Genomic DNA, 19,746 nt, shown 5'->3' with positions numbered 1-19,746 from the left:
GATAATTTTATGTCCCCAATCTTGAGTCAAGAGTTGATTAGGAGGATTTTTTTTCTTTATTATTTTTATATAATTTATATATATATATATATTATTTTTAATGCCCTGTCTTTAACAAAAGACACTTTTAAATATAACTAGCAGGCTGGGCATGGTGGCTCACGCCTGGAATCCCAGTACTTGGGGAGGCGGAGATGGGCACATCACTTGAGGCCAAAAGTTCAAGACCAGCCTTGCCAACATGGAGAAACTCCATCTCTACTAAAAATACAAAAATTAGCCAGGCATGGTGGCATGCGCCTGTAGTTGCAGCTACTTTGGACGCTGAGGCAGGACAATCACTTGAACCCAGGAGGCAAAGGTTGCAGTGAGCCAAGATCGCACCATTGCACTCCAGCCTGGGTGACAAGACGAGATTCCATCTCAAAAAATAAATAAAACTAGCAGATGTCCTGTAAAATGTGAGACATTCCAGAGTTACAAATTTATCTTATATAATTATATAAATTTAAGCAGAGATTCAAAGGAATAGTGCAAAGGGCTTAATTTCAGATGTGTGTTTTAATTTCCTTCTTTCAGTTTCTTCAATAGCTACAATCTGAAAAATATCTTGCTGTCTGGGTGCAGTGGCTCATGCCTGTAATCCCACCACTTTTGGAGGCTGAGGAGAGCAGATTGCTTGAGGTCAGGAGTTTGAGTCCATCCTGAGCAACATGGCAAAACCCCCTGTCTACTGAAAATACAAAAATTAGCCCGGCATGGTGGTGCACGCCTGTAATCCCAGCTACTGGGAGCCCGAGACACGAGAATCACTTAAACCTAGGAGGCGGAGGTTGTGGTGAGCCAAGATTGCGCCACTGCACTTCAGCTTGGGCAACAGAGCAAGACTGCATCTCAAAAAAAAAAAAAAAAAGGAAAGAAAAAAGAAAAATATATTCCTGAAATTCAGTGAACTTGCTTTGGAAATGTTTCGTAAGTTCCCACATCTATACGGTATTCATAGGCTATTCTTAGCAGAGATCAATCTCTGGAGTCAGAATGCCTGATCAGATTCCCTTCCTGGCTGTCCCACCACGGTGATTGAAGGGCTGCTCCAGGACACACCAGAAGTATTACTGAAATACTGCTTTATGGTGTGCATTTTACTGTTCTGCAATATCTTATGTCATAGAAGAGGGTTTAAGTATGAAATTCACATGGCCACAGTTTTATATAGATGTGGAAACCCAGGGAAGTATTTTTCTTTGTATTCTAAGCCATGTTCTCCTGTGCTGCCACAAACCCTGGGCCCAGCACAGGTACTGTCTCTGTCCTCTGAAGAGCCACAGTGCAGGGCTAGGTGCTCAAGACCGGCTCCTGTGGCTTAGCAGGACCGACAGGCACACCGGGGGTTACATAGAACTAGTATTCCACTAGCTTGACTTAGGAAAAGGAAGCGCAACCACTCCAAAAGTAGAGTGCTGAAGCCACTGGGCTCGCTCCTAGCCCTGTGCTGCTCCTGGGCTCTGTGTCAGCTTTCCAGTGAAGATAACAGCACTACTTTTATTGCAGAAGTCCCCAGCTTTTCATTTCCTGGAAGCTTTGAGATTAGTTTGAGCGGGGGCTTTGAGGAAAGAGAAGAAAGATAATGTTTGTAGCAAAATCATTAAGTAGAGTTGAAGAAAGTATAGCAATGGATGTATTTCAGGTCAGGTTTAGTGGTCTCCTGATTAGAGGCCCCTGTCTTAAGTTAATGACACTTTTTAAATAATAGCTTGACTGAGATATAATTTACATGCCATAAAATTTACCCTTTTTAAAGTGTACGAATCATTGATTTTTGTTTTACTCTCAAAGTTGTGCAACCAGCACCCTAATTCTGGCACATTTTCATCACCTCAGAAAGAAACCTTGTACCTTCAGCAGGAGCTCCGCACTTTCTCTCCCCTGGCAGCCAGTCCTCTGCTTTCCATCTCTGTGGATTTGCCTGTTCTGGACGTTTCCTGTCAGTGAAACCATACAGATGTGACCTTTGGTGTCTGGTGTCTTTCACTTTAGCAGAATGTTTTTAAGGTCCATCCATGATGTAACATGTATCAGAATTTCCTTTTTTCTTTTTTTCTTTGAGACCGAGTTTCTTGCTTGTTGCCCAGGCTGGAGTGCAATGGTGCGATCTCGGCTCACTGCAACCTCTACCTCCTAGGTTCAAGTGATTTTCCTGCCTCAGCCTCTGGAGTAGCTGGGATTACAGGTGCATGCCACCACACCCAGCTAATTCGAACTCCTGACCTCCGGTGGCCGACCTGCCTCATCCTCCCAAAGTGCTGGGATTACAGGTGTGAGCCACCACACCTGGCCAGAATTTCATTCTTTTTATAGCTGAATAATATTTCATGACATAGATACATCAAATTTATTTATCCATTCAACAGCTGATGGACATTTGGGTTGTTTCTACTTTCTGGGTATCTTGAATAATCCTGCTGCGAACATTCATATGCAAGTTTCTGTGTGGATTCTCAGTTCTCCTGGATAGACAGCAAGGAGATGAATGGCTGGATTGCTGCCACGCAGCTTTCCAGAGCGATGGCCTCATTTTACCATCCCACCAGCCTAATGGTACATTTTAATCACTGCTAATCTAATCTTGTTAGAGTCTCAAGGTTTCCATGGCTCCTACCAGTTTGTTCATGATCTCTTGGGCTATTTGTTGCTGTCTACCTAGCAGAACACATATTGTTGGAGGAAATCCATTTCAGTATCAAGGCAAAAGTTTAATTCACTCAAGGTTGTTTTTTGTGTGTATAAGGGTGACATAAAAGTAGATAAGCTATCTTCTGGAAGGCATTATTTTTACTCCTTAATTATATACCTAAACTGTATCACCAACTAGCCTAGAGTTTAATATTAAATGAATGAAATGAACAAGTGAATTTAGGTTAAAGAAATGTATCAGAAGCCATGGGTTTCTTACAGAAGAAATCAGGGCTCATGAAAAGTTCGCAGACTGAAGCATTGAGGGACACTTGTGATATGTGACAGGTGCCAGCATTGCTGAAATGCCATGTGTCCTCACTGTGCAGTACTGGCCGGTGGGATTGAAGAGTCTTGCCGGCCCTGCTAGCTAGCATGCCAGATTCATGGCCTCGTGCCATGCCAGTGTTATGTGCCTCCCAGGCACCAGACTGTCATCTAGGCACTGGGATTCCACAGAGAACAGACACACAGAGCCTGCCCTCGGGAGGTTCACATTCTCGTGAGGACACAAAACAGGCAGCACTAACTAAGCCAGAGGATCTCGGTGATGACCAGCCCCGGAACACAGGGTGAGGTGGGGCAGAGGTGCCTCGGAGTGGCATCAGGGGTGACCTCTGTGCCTCTTCTCACCTATGTCCTTGTACAAAACCCAACAGTGATTCTTACAGGAATTGCCTCTTCAAGGCTGTTCGGCCTTTGCTGTTTTCTTTGGCACTGATGTGACATTCATGCAGTGGGAGCCACAGCAGCACTAAGAGCCCTTCTCAGAGGTGGTCCTCTAGGGTCACAGTGTGGGAGCCTGGCCCTAGCCCCAGGAGCCACGTGAAGAGCTCCTTTCCGGTCCAGAGAGACTTCCTCAGAGTCTCCACAGGTCTTTCTCAACACTGCAGGTTGGCCTGCTCCTAAAACTACTATTTTTATGTTGAATGTGAAGCGACAGGAAAGAATGGAGTTACAGGAAGTGTTACATTATTTATAAATAACCCACATGCATTGGCCTAATTTTACAATGAATGGGAAGTTACCTTTGCAACTCAAAATAGGATTCCTATCTAAGTTTATTGGACACTATTAATAATGATTCAGCAACAAATAGGAAATTGTTTCTTAGACTGCATTGAAATTATATCTTAAAATACAGCCTACCAGATACGTCTGAAGTCTGTCGTCTCTGGCATGTAGCGACCCTGCTGTGTGGGGGAAGATGTGTAGTGTGTGGCCAGCATTGGGCAGGAAAGGGAGACAGACTGAGAGAGGGGAGACAATCTAAAGAACATGACCATGTAAAAGATAAGTGGGGAGGAAAGAAAAAAATGAAAATGAATGAGGACTGGCCAGGCATGATGGCTCACACCTATAATCCTAGCACTTTGGGAGGCCAAGGCAGGAGGATCACTTGAGGCCAAACATTGGAGACCAGTCTGGGAAACATAGTGAAACCCCATCTGTACGAAAAATTTTAAAAATTAGCCAGGAATAGTGGTGCACACCTGTAGTCCCAGCTACTTGGGAGGCGAAGGCCAGAGGATTGCTTGAGCCTAGGAGGTCACACCACTGCACTCCAGCCTGGGTGACAGAGCAAGACTCTATTTCCAAAAAATATACATATTTGGGGTGTGTGTGTGTGTGTGTAATATAAAAAAAATGAGGGCCCAAAGAGGTTTTTTTTAAAAAAAAAAATGAGTTAATCAGTATTTACCTTATTAGAAATCAAAACTGAAAAAGATTTAACACATTAATTTACCTAAAAGCATCTATAATCAACCCATTAGATGACAACCTAAATAACATTTTTAATGAAAAATATTTCCTAAAACACAAAAACATATTTAGCAATGAGAGTCGCATTGCCCTGTGTTTTGCAGGTCTCCTCACTGGTTGAACAGGAGATGATGGATTATCATCTGTGCTCTGCCTTCAGTCTGTTGTAATATCACACATCATGGGCCTCTAGAAAACACCACTGTACACTCATGAGAGAATGGAAGTGAGAAAGAAAAACAAAGACTTGGCAGAAAACAGTTTTGGCCTTGTAGGCTGCCTGAAAGGCTCTCGTAACCTCCAGCGACCCCCAGACCCCACTTTAAGAATGACTGGTCTAAAGTATTCCACTATCCAAATGAACTCTCTTGGAGAGGTATGAGTCCTACAACAGTAACAGGTACAGAGAAATTAGCAGCAACATGACAAATTTTGAGAACATTTTATACCCAGAATACATGCTTGGTTAAAAAAAAATGATTCCAAGCTCTCTGAGGGTGAGTCTATCATGGGCCAGGTGCTTCCTTATTATCTTCCCGTTTTCTGTTGTCCACAGCACCACTGTGGCTTAAATCTCCTAGAGCAAATTCCACTCTATCCACACCCAAAAGAAAGTGGTTCAGGCAGTTTTAAATTGCCCTGTGAAGATTTGAGAGTTAGTTGGATGAGACAGTATCAGATGGAAAAAAAAAACCCTGAAATAACTAAGAGAATAGGCAAGCAAGCTGGTAATATCAGCTAATGTTCTGGTGTGCAAAGAAGACTTTCCATGTTTACGTTCTTCCAGTGGACTAGAGCATGGAAATCTTGGTTGCCCTTACTTTGAATGGTTGGTTTTCCAAATGACATTTGTCATCTACCAATCAAGATAAATAACACCAGCTATAATGTGGCCAGAGGAAGTAGATCATTTGCTACACCAAAATATCCATAAAATGCGTGTAAAAATATGTAAATTTAGCAGTTTCAATGGCAGTGAGGCGGGAACCCTGCTTCCTGCATCCGTTGTGTATTTCTGAGACTCCTCTTGGGTGTGGTGCCACTCCCACTCTCTTCTTGGTCTGCAGCCGATTTCCATTGCCCCAGGACTTGCCCCATCCTCACTTCTGAGCTCATGAGTGATGCTGGGGCTAACTTTTTAGGAATTCAGGAAATGGAGGTACCAAGTTAAAGTTATCTGCACCTGTGTAGCTTACTCATTTCCATGCACCTTTCTTGTCGCATGATGGGAAACCTCAGCTCTAGTTTACAAAGGAGAAACGTCTGTCCTTTGACATCACTTCCGACTCTTGAACTGAATTTGTAATTTTTTCTGAAGATGGTCTCAAGTTGGTTCTCTTCCTTTGTGATTTGTTTTCTACTTAGATTTTGACAGCTTCCAAAATATGTTACCAACAACAAAATTCAGACAAGAAAATTGATTTTTTTTCATTCTAAGAAGTTAACTTTGCTCCATATAAATATCTCCATTTGTTTATTCCTAACCCTTTATAATGTTTAGAGTATTTTTTTCTCTCTCAAGGATCTGGTAATTACTAAAACAACAAATTTGAAAATGTTTTTAAAATTAAAGTTAGTGGCTCTGTCTTTGTAAATTTTTCTTTACAAATAGATTGGAAATGTTCAGGTGCAATTCTGCTTTGCACCAGAGAGCACTTTGTAACACAAAAAGTCTTCACTCAGCCAAGCTCACCTGTCAGCCTGCAGAAGGCACTTATCACAGATGGCTGGCTGTTTCTAGCGCCCCATGCTGCCACGCTCGCACAGTAAGGTGTCTGCTTCACCACCCACACCTAACATTGGAGACTTTGGAACCGTCTTTCCTCCTCAAACAGAGGCACATGTCAGTGAGGGATAGCAGCAGCACTAGGAATTAGAGAATCACAGAATCCTACAAGGGAGGAAGATGAAGCTGAGAGAGATTCGGAATTTCCACCGTGGAAGGTGGACAGTCTCCTCTCTGTCCCCAAGTCTGCGGCCAGCTTTCCTCTGAGCAAATGCACATCACCCGCAGCATCATGGTGTTGGAGTGTGCAGGCTCAGCCCTGGAGGACGTGAGTTGGCAGGACCCCCTTCCGCGTGGCCCTCATCTCCAGTACAGCCCAGTCTCAGTCTCTCCATGGGGCCCTCATGAGATGTAAGTGATGTGGTGCCCCCATCCTTACTCTGTCTCTCTTGAGGGGTGTCTCCAAGGGCTTTTTTATAAGTGAGAACATGTTCTCAGAAAGTGCCTCTTACATTTCAGTGACTAGTCACATGTCGGGGTGGCCTTGCTTTAAAGAGTGTGGAAGACTTGAAAACAGTCTTAGGGTTGGCCTCAGTGAGCCATGATTGCGCCACTCCAGCCTGGATGACAGAGCGAGAGACCCTGTTAAAAAAAAAAAGATAAAAGGAACACATTTATTTTTATGGTAAATATAATTTTCATTGTGGTAAAATAACATACTATAAAATTTACAATTTTAACCATTTTAAGTATAACTTGGTAGATAAAATTTTAACATGTGTATAGATCTTGATATGTTTCCACTTAAAAAGTACAGTGGTTACTATAATAAAAACATAGCACTGAAAGTCTTTCAGCTTCCTGAGTGTCACTTTAGGAAAGCTCGTGTGGGCTCCTGCCAGGCTTCCTGCCTCCCTCCTCCCGCCTCCAGGAGCAGCTGCATGTTCTGCAGCCTGTGCTGCAGGTGGGTCTGCCACAGCCCCCAAGTGAGTGCACAGAGGAGGCTCCCAGGCTGTCCCTGTTCCCTGCCTATGCCACGTGCCATGCTGTCTCCTTCCTTCTCCGCGTGTCCTGCACCACCCCCCAGCCCTCTTCTTGCTGCCTTTCAAATACAGCTGATCTTTAGAGGTCAGATGAACTGTGACTGAGTGTGATGGGAAACGTGGCGTTCCCTTCACTGATGGGTAGCTGACTTGACCCCCTCCATGCTCTCTGGGAATCTTGTGGGAGCTGCTGGGAGAGCTGCTGACTGCTGCAGAGCCTGCCAGACTAGGGACCTGGTGAGTAGGACAGCTGGCCCTGCTTCTCTCCTTGTCTGCTCCACAAATTTTTGTTGTCACAGATTAATGACCTAAATTTGTCTGCAGACTCATTTTATGCAATCTATAAATTAAGGTATACCCCATGAAATTTATTCCAACATAGTTGTTATCAAATCATAAGCATAATGAATTAATCTGTATGTCCCTTTTTTCTCTAATTAAACTTTATATTTTAAACTTTTTAAATCAAAACGTTTATTAATTTTTGAAAAGACAGACTTATGGTAGCCACTCCTCTGTCAGACTGTTTGTTGCTTAAACATATTTTTAAAGGATCGCTTTTTTAAAAGAATGTTTCCTGTGTAACAAAATGAATAGTAAAGAATGAATTGCAGTGAGAGGAACAATACACTTTTTAACTGTGCCAAAAGAGAGCTTCTACACCAAGTCTATGCCCAGCAGAGGCGGGAGTCATTTAAATGAATGTGTCAGCTGCCCCCAGACAACTCTGCTTCACAAGGCAACAGTGGCCATCCAAACCATTATCTATTTTTAAAAGTAGTTTTTAAAAACAGTGGAGAAGCTGATTTTTTATGAGACTAAGCATTTTATTTAACTCATAGCCATTCTTCAGCTAAGCATTGTGCATTAAATAAATGTATAATATGTCTAAACTTTTTTAATTAGCTGGTAGCATCCTCTAAATAAAAGTCATTAAATTCAAATAGAACTTTCCTATGGCTGTGTGCTTCTAGAACAGCATTTGTCAGAATTCCAAGGGAACACTAGTTTCTCGGGACATTATTAGCGATAACATCAAAAAGGGTTTCATGGTTATAAGTGGGAGAAGCTTTAGTTTAAAACAGTATGCCACAGGTGCCTTTTACACGGGGCTCTCTAGGCCCTCTGCCGTGTCCAGTCCCACTGTAGCATGTGAGGGTCCTGCCAGCCGCAGATGCACCACACAGCAACACTGGCCAAACAGGGAGTTCTGTTCTCATGGGTTACACTTCACAGAACACTTTTTGGGAAACTCCAAATTTTTAGGAAAATTGATAAGCACTCTGTCACTATCTGGAAAGGGTTGTTTATTTTTCTATACTGTATGAAGAAAATTTTTTTACACTCATCTTTTATCATGCTCTTAATTTTACTCTGTTTCTTCACAGAGTAACACTAGGATTAAAATCCTGTCTTAAACTGGGCAGATTTTTGAGCAAAACACAGCATAAAAGTTTATGGCTTTAGCAATGACAATACTGATAACTACAGTAACATCAAGTGTCTAATGTGTTGGACACTCACTCTGAGCATAGAAACCCTAGTAGGTGCTGCACATACATTCTTTACTTCCTTTACTCCTTGCAATAATGCCAGCAGCATCCCCCAGTTTCCCAGAAGGGCTGACACAAGGTCCAAGCATTTTCTCAAGGTCTCACAGTGTATAAAAGGCAGAGCTTAAGCAAGATGAGTTTCTTGACTCCAGGGGCCCTGCTGTTCCCCATCTCTGTTAACAAGGGGCTCAGGTAAAGGTTAGAGCCAGGTCTCGGAAGTGCAGTCAGATCTAAGGTGAGAACCATACAACTGAAATCATAACAGTGTTTGTCCTTTTGTGTCCCTCTATATATTTTACTTCAGATAACTTTTCTTTTTTTTTTGAGACGGAGTTTGGCTCTTGTCACCCAGCTGGAGTGCAATGACGTGCTCACTGCAACCTCCGCCTCCCGGGTTCAAGCGATTCTCCTGCCTCAGCCTCCCGAGTAGCTGGGATTGCAGGCATCCGCCATCATGCCCGACTAATTTTTATATTTTTAGTGGAGACAGGGTTTCACCATGTTGGCCAGGCTGGTCCTGAACTGCTGACCTGAGGTGATCCATCCGCCTCAGCCTCCCAAAGTGCTGGGATTATAGGCATGAGCCACCGCACCCAGCCCAGATAACTTTTCTTACATAAGTAATACATATCTGTTTGGGGAAAATATACAAAATACCCAATCCACAGGAAGAAAGTAAATATCACCTCCAAACTCTACTCAGATTACCACTAGAAACATTCTTATAGGCTTCAATCTTTTCCTTTGGCTTAATATATATAGATGCATGCATAGATACACATACATACACAGCGAGAGAGAGAGAGAGAGAGAGAGAGAGAGAGAGAGAGAGAGAGAGAAAGAGTTAATTTGTTGCCTGCTTTTTTCTTAGCAAGGTATCACAAACATGTTTCCATGTCCATAAGTATTTTCTTTGTAACCATTTCAGTAATTGTATAATATTTCACTGTGTGGATGGATCCTAATTTAGTGAGCAAGTTCTTGTTGTGCAGTTGGTTTCCCACAGTGTCTATCCATCTGTCTGTGTGCCTTCTTTCTTCCCAATCTGAATCGCCTCACATCTTGAATTGTAGTTCCATGGCCTTAGGCATTAGAGTCTGTTAAGCATTCTACCAGCTCACTGGCCAAGTACTCAGTAAGGGATGTCTGATGATGAATACCTTTGACTTTTCTTGTTCCAGGACAGCGGGGATTTTCAGTTTGATTGACACCCTATGGCCCCCAGCGATACCTCTGAAAACACCTGGCCGTGACCAGCCCTGTGAAGAGGTAAGCCCGGCACTGGAAAAACTTCCCCAGTCGCAGACTACTCCATGCCAGGTGCCAAGCCAGGAGTCATCACTGTCACCCACACGGTCTATGTCCCCTGCTCCAGTGGCAACAAGGAGCCCCTGTGCAGCCAGTTCCTTTGTGGTGATGCATGAATATGAGCCAGGATTGGGATTCAGGTCCCTGGAGACCAAGCTCTGGCTGCCTTCCCTACTGTGCTGCACAACATTTTCTTGAAGTTAACTTATGATGAATGCTTCAACCACAACCTTCACATACTGTTGAAACAGTTGGGGTCTCAGCCTTGTACTAAAGTAAACATATAGAATTTTTCCCACGAACTTCTAGTCACTCATAGAACCAACACTCAGTTACCAATTGGAGCAGGAACTCAATACAATCCGTAGACATTTGTACAATGTCCTGGGTAGCCAGGAACTTCCATTGTCCTGCTTGTTTATGATAGTGTCTCAGAAGCCGCAAAATGGATGAAAAGTGTTCCCTCCTCTCCCTCCTGAGCCTTTTCCAGCAGGCTAGCCAGCTGCTGCTTTGGGCCAGAGGTCCCAAAACAAAACTGGGGCTGTCTTTCTTAGGTTGTGGCTGACTTCTTAGTATTGCTAAGTCTGTGACCCTGTACTGTGACAAACAGCATAGTAGTCGTCAAAACACACAGTGGCTCATGCCTGTAATCCCAGCACTTGGGAGAACGAGGCAGGTGGATCACCTGAGGTCGGGAGTTCGAGACCAGCCTGACCAACATGGAGAAACCCCGTCTCTACTAAAAATACAAAGTTAGCTGGGCATTGTGGCACATGGCTGTAATGCCAGCTACCCGGGAGGCTGAGGCAGGAGAATCGCTTGAACCCAGGAGGCAGAGGTTGTAGTGAGCCGAGATCGCACCATTGCACTCCAGCCAACAAGAGCGAAACTCTGTCTCAAAAAAAAAAGCCATTTCTAGATTACTTAAGAGAAAGTAATTTCTAGATGATATTTTCAGTATACCCTGAAAGATTTCTAAAATGAAATCTTGAATTAATAGGTTCATAAGTATGGAAGTTCTTATACTTGGTCCCAGAAATAAACAATGTAATCCATTCCTTGTATAGCATTCCAGAGAGAGAATGCACCTGTAAGCAAATATGTATATATTAAAGAGGAGATTTTAATCGTGTGTTTGAGTCTTTTAACAATACATTCACCTTCTGCCTTTGTCTCACTTAAACAGATAAAAACTCATCTGCCTCCTCCAGCCTTGTGTTACATCCTCACAGCTCATCCAAATCTGGGACAAATTGATATAATTGACGAAGACCCCATTTATAAGCTTTACCAGCCTCCAGTTACCCGCTGCTTAAGAGACATTCTCCAGGTAATGTCTTTGTTTCTAACAAGTTTTTTAGGTATTGGCCATGTCTGTGTGCTTCGTATAATGCTGCCAACCTTTTCTAATTCCTTTCCAGATGAATGATCTTGGTACCCGTTGCAGTTTCTATGCCAGAGTGATTTACCAAAGACCACAGGTAATAATCTCTCTCAATCTCTCAATCTCTCACTCTCTCTCTCTCACACACACACACACACACACACACACACACACACACACACACACACACACACACACACTGTGTTAGAGGTTTATTAAAGGGTAATCTCTTTTGGAAATTAATGCATTGCCAAAACAGAAAAGTGTTTTTAAAGTCCAGTTAAGCATGCCCCGTATACTGAAGTGGCAGTAAATCTATTCTTTTACAGATGCAGACTACCAGCCACTGTGCTAAGCACTGGGGTGTAAGACACCCAGGTACAACCCTGTCCCCAAAGCTTCTCAGCCCAGTAATGTTCATTCTTTCCTGACACTTAGGCAGGTTGAAGAAAGGAAAGAGATGCAGAAACCTCGTTTATGTGGTGGAAGTGGGAATCTCAGGATCGAGCTCAGCTACTTCTAGGAACTTTTAGAGCCTTCGAAACTGAAAGCCCCCCCATCCCACCTCCATGGTCCCTATGAGGCCTTGGGCTGTTCTAGGGAGCAGCGGGCTAGAGGAGCTTGCTATTAATCAGCTAGGAGTAGAGGAGGGAAGGAGACCTGCTTGCCAGTTTGAATGCATGGACTACATTCTGCAGGAAACCTCTGCCAGCCCTTACCTTATGGAGGAATATCCATGTAGATCTAATCACCCAAGAGGGATTGAGAACATCCTGTTTGTTAAACTCTTGTCCACTCATGGGCAGTGTGCACCGGGTGCATCTGCCATGGTGCAGAAGAGAGTGAGTGCCCCACACATTGCCTCCTTGAGGGTGTGTATGAGTGGAGCAAACCAGGCCCCAGATGCCTGCACTCACCTGGGCTGTCGGTGGATCACCAGCCACCAGAATACTCAGGAATTGCCCAGCAAGGAGTCTCAAGGGAGGGCAGGAGGCTGGCACCTTGGCCAGCAACCTCGGCCAGCTGCCCCAGTGCACCACAAGTCGGGGGACAGTGGTGGGGGTGGCACCAGGGGCTGTCTTCCAATCATACTATGCCTGGTTATCAAGATCTGACACTCACACCCCTCACTTTTCTTTTTGTTGCTGAAGTATGCTAAAGCACACCCAGACCTCATGCCATTTCACCCCGACATGCTTGTTACGAATCTCTTCAAAGCATTCATGCTTGCATACAACCCAATTCAGCTGCCTGGTTTTGGAGCCTTTCTCTTCCGCTTAAGTTATCCAGAGTTATTTTCTGTTGTGCATTTATTTTGAACAAATTCTTTGCATTTCTCTGATCATTCTTAGACAGTGGAAGAACAAGAGAGTGACTAAAAGAATATGTTTCATAACTTCTAGTCAAGTTCTTGATGAATTGCATATATATGAGTATCATGAAATCAGTGTTATCACAAGCATGTTAAATCAACTTCTCTTCCTTCTGCATCAGGAGTACTGGGCAGACTGTTTCTGTAAAGAGCCAGGTAGTCAATATTTTAGGCTTCTTGGGTTGTATGGTTTTCATAGCAACTACTCAGCTCCACCTTGCAGTGCAAAAGCAGCCATGTTGTCATTCACAAATGAATGAGCAGGGCTGTGTTTCAGAAACCTTTATTTACAGACACCAAAATTTGAATTTAACTTAATTTTTACTTGTCACAAAATATTCTTATGGTTTTTTAGCCATTTAAAAATGTAAGAACCTTGAATAAACATAAAAACCATACTTAGCTGACAGGCCACACATAAGCAGGGGGAAGGCTGGATTAGCCCACAGGCCATGGTTTGCTGACTTTCTTCAGGTGCTGAGCATGGCTGGAGGACACAGGAACTGTGACGCAGAAAGAAAAACAACTCGAGTGTCTCCTGGTGTCCCGTAGGTTGTACTGAATGTGCAGTGCGGTGTGTGTCAGGGCGAGGAGACGGGGAGGGCCATCTACTGACGGCCACCGAGTAGGGTTCAAGCTTGTTACCTAAGGATGCCATAGTGCTGCGCAAGAACACAGCGCTGATACATATGATCATCATATGAAAGTACCTTAAGGCTGTATCTCAATTTAATTTTTACATTTCAAATGTAAGGAGTGTGCTTTAGGTGATATGCTAGTAACTGTCAATTGTGTTTCCTTTCCTTCTCTGCAGAAAGTGTGTGTGTGTTTCTGCAGCTTAACCTGTGAATTAGCTAGTGCTTGCCAGCGCATAGAGTGTTTCCCACAGAAAGGAAATCAGAGGGTTGAGTTGTGAATATAAATGAACCACATTTAGCTCTTTATTTTTTTATTATCAATACTTCCCCACCTTTAATTTCTGTGAGAGATTTTTCAGATTTTCAAACCATTCTCATGTACATATCATTTTATCTCAGCAGAGATAGTGTCACTGTTCCTAATTCCAAATGGAGAAGACCAAGGCTAGGCCTGGTTATCTGCTGTCTCTGATACACACAACCAAACCCTGGTGGAGCCTGGTGTGGGTTTCCTGACTCTTACTCAGCCCAGTGTCCCCTGGTGCCTCCTGGCTCCACAGTCCCTCAGTTACCTGGTGCCCTGGGGGTGGAGCAGGGACACAACACACCCCCACCCCCAACCACATGCTGGCTGACCTTGTGCAGGTACTTCACCGCGTTGTCTCATGTCCTTGTCTGTCAAATGGGTGTAACATTCTCTCACCATATTGGATTGTTCTAGAATGAATTTAGGAGTTTTGAAATACCCTTTTTCCCTTGTTTTCTCTTCATCTGTTCCCCTTTTCATCATTTGACAGCTGATCAGTGCCTCTCATGAAGAAATGGAGAATGATTTACATGAGTCCCTCAGTGGTGCTCCCTGTGAGCCCCCCAGTGTCCGGCTCAGCAGATAGGAGGACAGGGCTCCCAGCAAGGACGAGGCAGGGCACATGCTATGTCCCATACTTTCCAAGCCTGAGGAGACCTAAGACTGACTTCACGCTCCTCTGCCCACCTTGAGAAGGGTCAGTGTGTGTGGGGACGCCCTGGCATCTGGCACATTCCTGCTCTTCTGGGTCATGGGCCAGGTAGTGGCTCTCTGGGCAGGTGCTGTTCACCCATAGGGAGAATGCTGTCCTCAGAGCAGCCACGTGGCAGTTGCAGCTAACACTCCTGCCCATGGCCCTCTGGCTGAGACCGAGGTTGAAAGTAAAGAAAGCAGGTGTCAAAATGCTTGCAACAAAGCCAGTTGGAGGGGAACTCTGGGGCAGAGAAAGACCAAGAGTGAAGCAGGTCATCCACCTTGCCCTGTGAAGGGGTCCTCCCTCAGGGAGGTAGAGAAGATAATGTTAATCCCCTCCTATCCAGGAAACAGGCTCCCACCAGTGCAAGTGCAGCTTTCAGTGAGCATGGCTTCCAGTGGGCATGTGTGCCTAGGAATCAGTGGTCCTATAGCCACGAAACAGGCAAAGACCTGGAACCCAATGGAACAGGTTCCATGATCCACTGAAATTCTATCTGTCTCCTGTAGTCTGCTTTTGTGTGTAAGAGAATCACCAGAAACCAGCTCTCTCAAGAAGGAATAGAAATAAGCCGACTCCTGGGGCCAGTCCATAGTTAAGCCAGTGGCCTGCATCCTTGGCAGTTAAGGTTGACTTTCAGAATGGCACCATGAGTCACTGCTGGAACTCGAGTCATAAAAACAGACCCAGACTAGGTGTAGTGGCTCACGCCTGTCATCCTAGCACTTTGGGAGGCTGAGGCTAAAGGATCTCTTGAGGCCAGGAGTTCCAGACCAGCCTGGGCAACAAAGCACGACCCCATCTCTACAAAAAAATAAAAAATTAGCCAGGCATGGTGCTGCATGCCTGGCATCTCAGCTACTTGGGAGGCTGACATGGGAGGATCCCTTGAGCCCAGGAGGTTGCTGCAGTGAGCTGTGATTGCACCACTGCACTCCAGCCTGGGTGACAGAGTGAGACCCTGTCTCAAAAAAAAAAAAAAAAGATTCAGTTGTATTTCCGTTACACTAATGACTAAGTCATGAAGGTGAAAAAGATAGTTTTCGTATTTAACTTTTATTTTGTAATAATTATAGTTTCACAGTAGATTGCAAAGAAATATACCAGGGGGTCTGGTGCACCCCTCCACCCCCATGTCAATATCCCACACCCACAGTAACCACAGTAAAAACCAAAACCAGCCGGGCACGGTGGCTCACACCTGTAATCCCAGAACTTTGGGAGGCCAAAGCGGGCGGATCATGAGGTCAGGAGATCGAGACCATCCTGGCTAACATGGTGAAACCCCGTCTCTACTAAAAATACCAAAAAATTAGCCGGGCATGGTGGCAGGCACCTGTATTCCCAGCTACTTGGGAGGCTGAGGCAAGAGAATGGTCTGAACCTGGGAGGCGGAGCTTGCAGTGAGCCAAGACCACGCCACTGCACTCCAGCCTGAGCGACAGAGACTCCATCTCAACAACAACAAAATAAAACCAAGAAACTGACACAAGCACAATCCATGGAGCACATTCAGGTTTCAGCAGCCACGCGTGCACTCTGTGTGTTTGTGTGTGGTGTGTATGCGTGCGCTTCTGTGCAGTTTTGTCACATGTATAGCCTTACATCACTGTCACTGCAGTCAGAATCCTCTGCTGTGCCATCACCACCAATTCCCGTGTTCACCTTTATAGCCACGTTGATCCTTTCTTCATCCCTAGCGCTGGCAACCACTCACATGTTCTCTGTCATTATAATTATGTTGTCTTATGGTTGTTACATGAATAGAACCATGCAGTATTTGTCTGTATTAGTTTCCTAGGATTACCATATAAAGTTCCAAAAATTAGATAGCTTAAAACAATAGAAATGTATTCTCTCAAACTTCCGGAGGCCAGAAGTCTGAAATCTTAGCAGTGGCCAGGCACAGTGCCTCACACCTGTAATCTCAGCACTTTGGGAGGCTGAGGCAGGAGGATCACTTGAGGCCAGGAGCCCGAGACCACTTTGGCCAACATAGTGAGGCTCCGTCTCTATTTAAATGTTTTTTTTAGGCCCAGTGCTGTGGCTCACACCTGTAATACCAGCACTTTGGGAGGCCAAGGCAGGTAGATCATCTGAGGTCAGGAGTTGGAGATCAGCCTGTCCAACATGGTAAAACCCCATCTCTACTATAACTACAAAAAATTAGCTGGGTATGGTGGTACACGCCTGTAGTCCCAGCTACTCGGGAGGCTGAGGCAGGAGAATCGCTTGAACCTGGGAGGCGGAGGTTGAGTGAGCCAAGATCGCTCCATTGCACTCCAGCCTGGATGACAGAGTGAGACTCTGTCTCAAAAAAAAAAAAAAAAAAAATTCATTAAAGAAATACAAGGTGTCGGCTAACAGTATTATCTAGAGATTCATCCAAAGGACTAATAATGTTGAACATCTTTTCATGTGTTTACTTGCCATCCATATGTCCTCTTTGTTCACATCTTTTGCCCATTGTCTAATTGGATTGCTTGTTTGTTGGTTTATTGTTGAGTCTTTTAAGTTATTTCTATTTTTTAAATACAAAACCTTTGTCAGATACAGGATTTACAGATATTTTCTCAAGATCTCTAAATTCTATTTTCATCCTTTTAATGATTTTTTTAACATAGTAGAAGTTTTTAATTTTGATGCGGTCAGATTTACCAAATTTTTCTCTTACAGATCACAGTTTTGTTGTCAAGTCTAAGAGAAATCAAGTCTCCATGCCTAGGCACAGGTCCCAAAGTTATTCTTTTGTGTTCTTTTCCAGAAGACTTAATTTTACACTTTACCTTCCAAGTCCATGATGCATTTGGAGTTGGGTTTTGTATAAGGTGCGTGGTTTAGGTCAAGGTTAATTTTTTCACCTTTGGATATCCATTATTCCAGCACCATTTGTTGATATATCATCCTTCCTCCATTAAATTGCTGTGGCACCTTTGTCAAAAATTAATTGGGCATATTTGTGTGGGAAAGATCTATTTTTTCCTGATAAATTTGCATTAGTAATATTTTTGCCTTATTACTAGCATTATAGATGTCTATATCATCTATGCTTAAATACTTTCCCTGGGCCAGGCATGGTGGCTTACGCCTGTAGTCCCAGCACTTAGGGAGGCCGAGGCAGGTGGATCAGCTGAGGTCAGGAGTTCGAGACCAGCCTGGCCAATATGGTGAAACCCCATCTCTACAAAAATACAAAAATTAGCTGGGCATGATGGCAGGTGCCTGTAATCCCAGCTACCCGGGAGTCTGAGGCTGGAGAATCACTTGAACCCGGGAGGCGGAGGTTGCAGTGAGCCGAGATTGTGCCACTACACTCCAGCCTGGGCAACAGAGCAAGACTCCGTCTCAAAAAAAAAAAAACAAAAAACTTTTCCTGATTACATAGGGCTATAAAAAATTTTACTAGACTTTTTTCTTTTAGAGCAGTTTTAGGTTCACAGTGAAATTGAGAGGAAGGTACAGAGATTTTCCATACACCTTCTACTCCCACACATGCACAGCCTCCCCATTATCAACATCCCTACCAGGACAACACATTGCTTACAACTAATGAACCTGCATTGACACATTGTACTCACCCAGGGTCCACAGTTTACATGAGAGTTCACTCTTGGTGGTGTAATTTTATGGGTTTGCACAAATATGTAATGACATGTATCTACAATCATAGTATCATATGGAGCAGTTTCAGTGACCTAAAAATCTGCTCCACGTGTTTAGTCCTCCTCCCCCTGGCAAACATTCCTATTTTTACCATCTCCATAGTTTTGCCTTTTCAGAATATTGTATAAAGTTGGAATCTTTCAGAATATTGTATAAAGTTGGAGTCTGTAGCCTTTCAGACGGACTTCTTTCACTTAATAATATGCATTTAAGTTTCTGTGACTTCATGGCTAGATAGCTCGTTTCCTTTTGAGCGCTGAATAATGTTCCATTGTCTGCATGTACCACATAGTTCAGTTTAGTTATTCATTCACCTACTGAACGACATCTTGGTTGTTTCCAGGTTTTGGCAATTATGAATAAGACGACTTTTTTTTTTTTTTTTTTGAGATGGAGTATCACTCTGTTGCCCAGGTTGGAATGCAATGATGCAATCTTGGCTCACGGCAACCTCTGCCTCCCGGGTTCAAGAGATTTTCTTGCCTCAGCCTCTTGAGTAGCTGGGATTACAGGCATCTGCCACTACACCCGGCTAATTTTTGTTTGTTTGTTTTTTGAGACGGAGCCTCTCTCTGTCGCCCAGGCTGGAGTGCAGTGGCACGACCTCGGCTCAATGCAACCTCCACCTCCCAGGTTCAAGCAATTCTCCTGTCTCCACCTCCCGAGTAGCTGGAATTACAGGCATGCGCCACCACGCCAGCTAATTTTTGTATTTTTAGTAGAGACAGGGTTTCACAATGTTGGCCAGGCTGGTCTCGAACTCCTGACCTCAGGTGATTCACCCGCCTCTGCCTCCCAAAGTGCTGGGATTACAGGCGTAAGCCACGGCGCCCAGCCTAATTTTGGTATTTTTAGTAGAGATGGGGTTTTACCATGTTGGCCAGGCTGGTCTTGAACTCCTGACCTCAAGTGATCCACCCGCCTTGGCCTCCCAAAGTGCTCGGATTACAGGCGTGAGCCACCATGCCCAGCCAGAGAAGAAATCTATTTTTAATAAGCTTTTAGCAATGTAGTGGTAGTACTGCTTTAATTAGTTACTGATGTCTTTTTACAGATAATTTTATTGTTACTGACTTTGTTCATAACCCCAATAGTAGGATAATTTTACAGTTAATTTAAAAGGAGATTAGAACATTTTGGTATATTAATAGATTGAAAAAGAGACCACTGGCCAAATCCAGAGGAGTATTTACAAAAGCATCTAAAATTTTTGGACATTTTCAGAACTTCCAACCTCAGATAATGTTATAGAAATCTTTGCCCTTCCTGAAATATTCACCAATTTTTTTTTTTTTTTTTTTTTGAGATGCTCTGTCAGTCAGGCTGGAGTGCAGTGTTATGATCTCAGCACACTGCAACCTCCACCTACTGGGTTCAAGCAATTCTCATGCCTCAGCCTCCAGAGGAGCTGGGATTACAGGCATGCACCATCATGCCTAGCTAATTTTTATATTTTTAGTAGAGACAGGGTTTCACCATGTTGGCCAGGCTGCTGTCGAACTCCTGACCTCAACTGATCCACCTGCCTTGGCCTCCCAAAGTGCTGGGATTACCACGCCTG

At 44.0% G+C, this 19,746-nt stretch overlaps 1 protein-coding gene across 10 annotated transcripts in view; it reads left to right on the top strand.

The window, feature by feature from the left end:
* Positions 1 to 19,746, top strand: part of SPIDR (scaffold protein involved in DNA repair) — a 527,842-nt gene that overhangs the window by 481,819 nt on the left and 26,277 nt on the right. For all 10 annotated transcript variants that reach the window (XM_032759828.2, XM_032759824.2, XM_032759837.2 and 7 more), the window contains 3 exons: positions 10,001 to 10,088; positions 11,314 to 11,457; positions 11,549 to 11,608. In XM_032759828.2, coding sequence (XP_032615719.1) covers positions 10,001 to 10,088; positions 11,314 to 11,457; positions 11,549 to 11,608 — 292 coding nt within the window. The remainder of the gene's footprint in view (positions 1 to 10,000; positions 10,089 to 11,313; positions 11,458 to 11,548; positions 11,609 to 19,746) is intronic.

The sequence above is a fragment of the Hylobates moloch genome, unplaced genomic scaffold (genome assembly GCF_009828535.3).
Source record: "Hylobates moloch isolate HMO894 unplaced genomic scaffold, HMol_V3 SCAFFOLD_9, whole genome shotgun sequence".
NCBI lineage: Eukaryota > Metazoa > Chordata > Mammalia > Primates > Hylobatidae > Hylobates > Hylobates moloch.
The sequence above is the reverse complement of the archived record's forward strand: the minus strand, read 5'-3'. Positions and strand labels throughout refer to the sequence as shown.